This window comes from Macrobrachium nipponense, chromosome 25, assembly GCF_015104395.2.
Source record: "Macrobrachium nipponense isolate FS-2020 chromosome 25, ASM1510439v2, whole genome shotgun sequence".
NCBI lineage: Eukaryota > Metazoa > Arthropoda > Malacostraca > Decapoda > Palaemonidae > Macrobrachium > Macrobrachium nipponense.
This window is the reverse complement of record NC_087214.1, coordinates 3,558,730-3,568,662: the sequence shown is the minus strand read 5'-3', so window position 1 is coordinate 3,568,662 and position 9,933 is coordinate 3,558,730. Positions and strand designations below refer to the sequence as shown.

Sequence of the window (9,933 nt, the reverse complement as noted above, 5' to 3'; positions counted from 1 at the left end):
CTACAAAAGCATTGCAGTCAACTAGTACTAAGAGGTATTTGGACGAATGAAGATGCCTTAATTGATAAATTAATGGAGCATTATAAAAATATTGGCGAGAATCATTCATCGCCTGCTCCCCAGGCGATGAACAATCACCTAAAAACGAATGCGTTATTTATTGTGGAACCCAAAATCTACTCGTCGATGATATTACAGTGGAGGGAATTATCGACAATCTGGGAACTGTTATTGCTGAACTAAAAGAAAAAAATAAAGAAATAGAGGTCAAGGTCTGTGAGCTTGTACCATCAATGAAAAATAATTTACCTGAAAGAATAACCGAATATAATACTACAATGGAAGAATAATGTAATAAAAATGGAGTTACATCGATTAAAACACAAAAATTCTTCATGCTCAGATAACTTTGTTCCAACTGGAAAGCTGTCGAATCAAATTTATGTAGTTTTAACAATAATATTCTCAGACCTAATACTATGGAAGATGTAAGAACGGAATTTTTGGTAAATCGAGTGAAAAGGGAAGAAATATAACAAGGCCCCAAAAAATAAAAACAAGTACTTTAGGAACGAGAACCTCTCTCGAGTAGGAAATGCCAATCCTCAAATTTGTTCTAGATATAATAATGATAGTAATGGCTCAGGCTATACTTGTAGAAATAACAAAATTGGCAACTATAGTAATCATCTTAATATTAGAGGTAATAGATATGGCTGCTATGCAAACTGCGGCAAATTTAATCACCAACAATCGAACTGCAGATTTGATCATAAACTAAGATGGCAACGTATGTCATGAATTTGGTCACAAAAGTAGATTATGTGAACAAAACCCAACTACATACTCTGGCTACAAAAGGTTGAGACTCGAGGGTGATTAGCACTGCTGACATATTTTCTTAAACTCGTTCAAACTTTTAAGGAAAAGGGGTGACAATTTGGTAGATTTGGCAAAACTAAGGGTCACACCTTGGTCACAGAAATAAGATGATTGTCTCGATTATCTGTCACCTCCCTCCATTCGTGGTACAAAAGCAAAACTCGGAGGTCAAAGCATCATACTACTTGGGCCGGTCATGGGCCTTCCTATACATTTTTCGAGTTGCTCGATGCAAAATTTAAGTAAGGCTATATATACACAAATGCATTATGTATATATTAAGTATATATATAAACCCCAATTAAATTAAAATGCATGTGTATGTGTGTGTACACACACACACACACACACACGCACACACACATATATATATATATATATATATATATATATATATATATATATATATAAATATATATATACGTGTATATATATATATATATATATATATATATATATATATATACTATTCGATATATATATTTATATATATACATATATATATATAAGTAAATACGTTAAATGCATTGCTGGCATATATTACTTGAAAAACAAAGTCACTGTGAATAAAAGCAAATAGCTGGACAGTACGCTCGTATATGTCCATTCTCCGGATTAACCTCCGGATTAACCTTAACCTCGAGGAGGTTAATCCTGAAAACGTACCTTTTTGGATTAGGATTAAATACCTCCTTTGGCAATATGGGAGACGTGTCAACGCTGCTAATTGTAGGAGAGTCTCAACTTTTCGTAGCTTGAGTTTTTTTTTTATAGGATCTTGGCCAGGAAGATGGTGCCGACAGGAAGACTTCTCCTATAGATGCAGTGATATGTTAACGGGTGTCCATGTTAATGCCCAATCCTTGTTGAGTCATAAACCTGAAAAAGAACTTGTGTTAAACGAACAAAACATTGATATTCTATGTGTTAGCGAAACATGGTTATAGACTAATATAAGAGACGCATTTATAAATATTCCCTTGTATGATGTCTACCGTCAGGATCAAGGTCGGGGTGGAGGGGTAGAGGGGTATGGATATTTGCCAGAAACTATTTGAAAGTCACCGAAATGAATTTAACGATCGAAAAATGTGAGGGTGCAGAAGACAAGTGGATCCAATATCGCAAGTTTGCTTCTATTATTGTAGGATGCGTACATCGCCATCTCAAAGCACCGGCAAATGGGGATTTTAATGACGATATGCTAAAAAGACCGAGAATAAAAATGGTAATAATAAACTAATTTAAAAAACTAAATTTCCGAATCAGATAGTAAACAAAACCTACATTAGAAACTTGACTCCTAAATCATCAGCGTCTTTTAATTGATCTAGTAATAGCAAAATGCTAAACATAAGATAACAAATATTGATATTATTCCAAGCTTGGTGGCAGATCACGAGACAATCTTAACTCATTTGAATATTCGTAAGCCAAAAAAGAAACGTATTGGTAAAGATATATAAATTTGTTCATGTTATCAGTTATTCTATTAGACCACTAATTAGGCTAATAGAACTATTTTACTGATAATTGTTTAGAAGTTTAGAATTACATAAGTTGGAAGGAGTAACTGTTATTTTAATTAAGAGAGCAGAAGGAGAGTAAGAAGTAGTCTCTTTAATGAAAGTTGAAAATTTGTAAAGAAATACACTGTCAGCTTACACTATGTGTAGTGCTTTTGTTTATTGTTATTTCTTGTTGTTAGTCAAGTCCGACGTTTGGTGAATCCAGTGATTACAAAGGCATGTGAAGTTTAATTTTATTTTGTGCGTGACAGACAGAAGACTCCTCGTATATACGAAAGTGGTGCAAAGAAACGCAAAATGTCTCAAGCACGTGACAAAAAACGTCTAGAAGCAATGTCAAAAGTACCCCTAATAAGCGCCTACTTCGACCTCGCTGCCATAAAACAGCCTGTTGAAAATGCTTCAGATCCGTCAGAAGAGGCATCAACAAGTAAATTAATTATAAAGACAAACTCCATCTTCAGAAAAGGCAGAGCCTTTGGACATATCTTCAAGTAGCTCTACACCAGTGTATGAAGTCGACACAATTTTCTAGGGTGCACATGAACATAAGGACGTACAGGAACACGAGGAAGATGTTGCTATGGAAAAGGTCAGTATGAAAAATGAAGGTTTTCAGAATGATATTGGTTTGTGACCTGGGTCATCTACAGAAGAAATGATAACTTTTTCGGCAAAGAAGGAATCAAGTGAATTACAACATTGTGATGAACAGTTACTGGAAAAAGCTTCAAAACTCCAAGATCAGGTGAAAGGGAAGAGTGGAATTCATTACTCACGTAAATGTTCACGAAGTTTGTTCCAGAGGAAAACACTGAATAATGAAATAATGAATCGTTCATGGCTCTGTTTCTCTCCAACAACTGGCAAAGTTTATTGTTTTCCCTGTAAGCTTGTTAATTCAGGATCTGAAAACGGCAAATGAGCCACTGATGGATTGTGTGACAGGATAGCTGATCACGAGAAATCAAGTGCCATCTAGAATCCATCATTACTGAAGCCACCTAACTATTGGAAAAGAACATGGCTGAATAGATCAAGAATTACCAAATCAGTAGCTCAATTGCAAGAATACCGGTGTAAACTTCTTACACGTATTGTAAGTACAATCAAATTTATCGCGGAGTGAGGACTAGCATTCAGAGGCACAGATGGACTGATTGGTTCTCCGTCAAGTGGGAATTTTCTTGGTATACTGGAACCCTATCAGAGTATGATCCATTCTTGCAACTCACAAATCAAAACTGCATGCAAATAAAGGACGAGGTCACACAAATTATCTCTCCTCTACAATTTGTGAAGAAGTAATTGGAATATGGGCGAACATGTACCGCAAGAAATAATATCAAGAAGTCAAAATATTATTCTATTTCTCTTGACTCAACCCCAGATGAGGGTCACATTGATCAACTAACTTTAGTCATACGCTATAAGTATATGAAAGACACATTACCAAAAGAAAGGTTCCTGACATTCATGGACAATCGAGGTCACAATGGTTCTGATATGGCCAAAGCCCTGTTTCAGTTTTTAGAGGGCCACAATATTGATTGCAGAGGGCAGTCCTATCATAATGCTGCTCATATGAGCAGGAAGTTTAAAGGAATGCAAGCCCTCATCAAAGACTAGAATTCATTATCAGAGTTTGTGCCTTGCTTTGGACATTCCCTTAATTCAGTGGGAAAGGCAGCAGCTAATACATGCTCTGCAGCTATTCACTACTTTGACTTTGTTCAACAAATTTATGTGTTTTTCACAGCATCCACAGCATGCTGTGCTACGCTCAAAGAAAAATTAACAAGAGCTGATAAGCAATTGTGTGTTCCCAAGCGACTAAATGAAACTCGTTGGTCTTGCAGAGCATATGCAACAAAGGCTCCTGTGCACAGTTACAGAGAGATGAGAGAGGCTCTTTATGACATAATGACTGATGAGGAAAACAAGGCTGTGGCTCTGAATGAAGCATGTAATTTATATGAAAAAATGGGTAAATTAGAAATAGCCATTCAGCACATTTGGAATGACATCCTAGAAAGATCAATGCAAACAAACCATATTCTACAAGATACTAAAATGGTTCTCAGTGCTGCAGTGAAAGCACTCAAGTCTTTTGAAAACATTTATTGAAACAAAAAGAAAAAATATGAGGAGTATGAAGCAGCTGGAGTCAGACTTTCTGGAGCAGAAGAGTATACTGAAGTTCGCCATTGTGTGAGGAACGTGCGTCTTAATCCACTTGATTATGGTAAAGCAGAGAATGCCCAGATGAGTCCCAAGGTAAAGTTTCGTGCAAACAGTTTCCTTTCAGTTATTGACCAAATTGTTAAATCTCTGAGTGACAGAATAGCTGCTTATAATGTTGTAAGTGAGCGCTTTGGATTCCTCAATCGCCTAGAAGATATGGATGCTGATGAGATCAATTCAGCCGCAGCTAGCCTTGTGAGTTTTACAAAGGTGACCTAGAGCCAAGGTCACCTCGTTCATTTTGTTGAATTGGCGAAACTCGAGAGAAAAGTCCATGAAAAAATTCCAAAAGAACTTTACTTCTACAAAATTCTCCTTGACAGTGGCTTATAGGCAACTTTTCGTAATGTTGAAATCTTGTTGAGAATCTTAGTATTAATGGTGTCCAGTTGTAGTGGTGAAAGGTCAGTTTTCAAGATGAAAATAATTAAAAACCGACTGAGAACGTCAATGAGCCAGAGTCGTTCTTTCATGGTTGGCTATAATTAGTATGAAAGTGATATTCCTCGGGAAATGGATTTTCAGAAAATAATTACAACTTTTGCCTGTCAGAAAGTACGTAAATCTGCTCTGTTCCCGTAAATTAGTTAAATAATAATAATGTATAAGTTTCCTTGGTGTTTCCTTAGCGACGGTACTTCCTATATATGGAGATTATATATTCTATAATACCTACTTAATCTGAATACTAAGAGTTCTTCATTTTTAGTCAATAATAGTCCTCAGTATAACCCAGAATTGCCCAGGTGGAAAGTGCTTACTGTACTCGCCCCTGCACATCACTAAAAATAATAATAATAAGAAGAAGAAGAAAATAAAATAAAATAAATAAATCAACTGGATATAGGGCCCCCACAAATGATGTGCCCCGGGTTTCCCACAGCTGTGGATCCGGCCCTGCTCCTGACCCGTTGCAGTTCCTCCCTCCAGACTTTGTCTCCTTCAGGGCAGCAGGTTGGAGTAATAAGGGAGTGAACGAGAGCAGGGAGTCTGTTGTAGTGATAGTCTGGAGTAATTGGGGAGTAAGCAAGATACTTACTACTAAGAGCTGGGATGCTGTGTTCCCGATGCGTTGGAGGTTTCTCGCTCCCTTCCTTCTTCTAGTGTAATGTGGGAGGAGTGATGGAGTTCCATTGACAACGTCTGTGTCCTGAGAGAGAGAGAGAGAGAGAGACGAGAGATGAGACGAGAGAGAGAGAGAGAGAGAGAGAGAGAAAGAGAGAGAGAGAGAGAGAGAGAGAGAGAGAGGGTAATTGGTGGTTGGATAGTTAGCAGTTGAATTGGCTGTTGGTGAGTTCTGGGTTGTCTGCTGGTGCAGCTGTGAGAGTTCTGTGTTTTCAGTCAGTCAGTGGTCAGTCTTTAGGCAGAGCCTGTAAAGATCAGTAGTGTTGGCAGCGGTCTGTGAATAGTGTTGGTGGCATTGAAAGTCATTCAAGTTGTGTGTCATTGGTTTGTTGTTTGGTTGTTGCTGAGTCTGATGTTGTTTGCTTAGAGTGGTTGTGCCTGTGCTGTTGGATTTGTTGTGCTTGTGAGTTATTGTTGAGTTATATGTGAGTTGTTATAGTTGGGGGTTGTTGTTGTTGTTGGGGATCTGTTGTGGTTCTTGGTGTGGTTGTGAGTTGTTGAGGGTTGTTGGTGAGCTGTTGTGATCCCTTGGTGTTGTTAGGGGGTGTGTGTGTGTGTGCTTTTTTTTTCTTTGCGTTGGTGATTGTGCAGTGGTCTTTTGTTGTGGTTGTAATTCTTTTTTGTTGTTGAGTTGTGGTTGTGTTTCCTTGTTGTATTCGCTGTGTTTTGTTGAGAGGTTTGGGTTGGTCCTTTGGTTGGTTTGTTTGTTTTTTGTTTGTGTTGTTTGAGTTTTGTGGTTGTATTCCTTGATTCTTGTTGTTTGGTTGCTTGAGTTGTGGTTTGGTATTTCACCTTGGCTTCGTTGTTTGTGTTGTTGAGTTGTATTTTGGGGTTGTGGTCCATGGGTGTTGTGTTGTTGAGTTGTGGTTCTTGGTTGTTATCTTTGATGTTGTTGGCATCTAAGAGACCTCGACCGGAAGACAGCACAGCAGAGCCCGGAGTATCTGGAGTTCGATGAGTACATGTGTTTGTGTGTGCGTTTTATTTTATTTATTTATTTATTTATTTTTTTTTTCTGTGTAGGTAAGTCAATTTCCTGCGTGTATTCCGTAGTGTAAAGAAGAAAGTGTGACTGAGGGTGAGTTTGGCAGCTGGATGGAACAAGGTTAAGTTTTGTGGGGGAGATTATGCCCCGCTCTTTTTTTTGAGCTTCTAATCCCGCCACTACGTAGGCCTAACTCCTGCATAATATATTATATAATATATATATATATACGTATATAATTACAATAATGTTGAATAAAGCTGACAAAGCAAGTTTCTCTAACAACTGTAATGGAAATCTATAAGATTATGGTAATATGACAATATCTAAATAAAACTGAGAACGAAGGAATTTTTCAGAATTCCCCTAAAATGTGTCTATAAGGTTACAAGTATGTAAACATATAAAAATATCACCCATATTTCTTTAACTTGCAGTGTTTTCTGTATATTTCTTCGAATTGCTTTCCCAAATTGATTTATTATTATAATTCAATATCTTGTTTCGTTATCGAGTCAATTAAAAGATTGATATAGGTCTATTTGCTTCATATCCATCATATATATGACTGAAAGTACGTTCAGATGCTATAGGTTATCAATTACATAACACCCAAGTTATTTCGTTGTGCACGTGTACAAAAACGTGTTGGTATAGGCCCACTGAGTCGGTTGAAACAAACAGTTTTTGGCATATACAGGGCAACGAGAGAGAGAGAGAGAGAGAGAGAGAGAGAGAGAGAGAGAGAGAGAGAGAGAGAGAGAGAGAGAGAGAGAGAGAGGCGAAGTACTACAGATATATGCAAGCGCTAGCCTATATAAAATTAATAAAAGAATTTCTCTCTCTCTCAAAATTTATGTGAGATCAATATAAAAAATAATTGACAGCAAGTTTCACTAATTCCTCTAAAATATATGAGGCTGTAAACTTACGATTATGTTAAGGGTTTACAAATAAAAAGTTAATATCCTAATCCATGAGTGAGGAATAATTTAATACAGGTAATCTTTATAAACATTCATCTAAAGGTATGTTTTTAAACAAATATTGGTCAACTAACCCTTTTTTGAAGCATGTTAATCCTAATCCAAAAAATTTCACTAAACATGACTGACAATGCCACTGAAAAATGATAGTCATTCCTTATGACGTCACAAGTGAAACATATTTCAAAAGTATGTTATACATTATGCAATTGTAAGGAAAGGAACTGCTACATCACTCAGCCTTATTCCTATGAGCGTCACATTAATCATTCCACGACCACATTATGTGGTAATTCATGAAACTGGCAATACATCACACATGGATACATTATAAAAAAAAAAATACCATTTACTGCAGATTCTTTCTGTAAGTGTCTGAGTTATGCCTAGGGAACAGAAAACCCAGAACATCCTAAAAAAAACCGTAATAACTTCTAAACTTAGCTGCATATTATCCATTAACATTAGTTAAACAAAAAAGAATAGGACCTTCTTAATAGATTCTTACTAATTCACCTTCATTAGCTAGGCTGCAGCTGTCCATTGTGACGCACTGTATAGGTCTAGGTCTAGGTCTGGGTCTAATAACAGGACTACGCAGAGCTTCTCTCACCTGACGCACCCAGAGCAGAATTAGCAATTCGGGTCAGTCACAGTCGTCTTGCGATTTACTTTGTCGGCAGTCTACTGAGGCTGTCACATATATCTCGACGATTGCAGAGGAGCGACCGACGTCTCCTGGCCCCCAGCAGGTGGACCCGCCCTCCCTCGACGAACAGGGCTTCCAGAAAGTTCATAAAAAGTGGAAAAAAATGCTCTTGTGAGCGTTATCAACTTTTCAAACCCCTCGACATCAGCAGCGCCTCTTATGACCAGCAACATCGACTTTCCAGCACTTCCGGAATTCAGAGCAAGACCAAACGTCCTACGCTGCCGTGTTAGCACTCGAAAAGAAATACCCAGAAGCGAAACTGCCAACCCAGACCGAACCTGAGAGGGAAATTTATAATTTCCCCCAAAGATCAACAGTCTGCAGAGCTCTTGAAGAAGGATCCCTCTTGCCTCCTGTTGGACCCAGCTGCAAAGATGTCGAAGGGGATGATCTGCAGCCCCGAAGTACATCTCCATGGAACGGATTTTGCAAATGCCATGCATAATGACTGACTGCTACACGGTGTACAATGAAGAATGAAAAGGACAAGACAGAAGAGGAAACCTTGAAGTGGAAGCCACCTTCAAGGGCGACATACCAGCCTTTATAGACCTTGGGATCCTCGGAAGATACCAAACTGAAGCATTTATTCCCGAACCTCTCAGGTGTTTAAAGTGCCAGAGGTTTGGGCATCACAAGAGGGAGTGTACAGCCCACCATATCTGCGGGATTTGCAGCCAGCATCACGAGACCCACGTTTGCCTTGAAAAGTTTAAAGCAAAGGGCCACACTGTTGCCCGATGCCCAAACTGTCACCAGTCCCACCATGCATGGTTTAATGGATGCCCCGTCAGACAGGAAAAGATTTGGAGGATGAGGGGCATCCCCCCACCGCCTGCAAGCTCCTCAACCTTCCCCTACACAACCTCCCAAACCCCGGCATTACATCCCCAACCCCTCATCCTTTTCTTGCCTCCAACCTCCTGCTCCCCAACCTCCCCTAAAATCACCCCTCCCACCCTTAATGTTATTCCCACGGCCCCTGAACATCTTCCCCTGCCCCTATACATATTTCCACGACCCCTAAGTTCATTCCCCACACCGCCAGTAGTTCCTGTTTTACTAGTGGAAATGGGAACCCACACCAAAGAATCGCCCGTTGAAGAAGAAGACATGCAAACCGAAACTCCGTCAGAAGCTTCTATTTTTCATGTCGAAGTAGGTACTCAAACAGAATAGGTCACAGTCCCACGGAGGGACATTAATTAAAACAAAGACCTATAAACGACACCTGAGTGCTGATGGCGAAACTCAGACCGACGTCATTCTCGTGAGAGACTTCAATTCAATAAGTTCCTGCTACTTACGAAGAGTTCCATTCATTTATATGAAGAGCTCTTAACTGTAACATTGGATATGAAGAACAACTGGTAGCTGCAATCCTTCACGAAGTCCAGGATGTAGAGATGAGTCTCCCAGATGATCTCCTCGCACCGAGATACTGCTACAGAACTCCACCGCTTGTTAGTT

General features: G+C 38.8%; 1 protein-coding gene across 1 annotated transcript; it reads left to right on the top strand.

Annotated features, from left to right (window-relative positions):
• The first annotated feature begins 9,276 nt into the window (after window positions 1-9,276).
• On the top strand, window positions 9,277-9,642 carry LOC135198961 (uncharacterized). Its single transcript, XM_064226881.1, has one exon. The coding sequence runs from the start codon at window positions 9,277-9,279 to the stop codon at window positions 9,640-9,642; it is 366 nt and encodes a 121-aa protein (XP_064082951.1).
• Window positions 9,643-9,933: the final 291 nt, after the last annotated feature.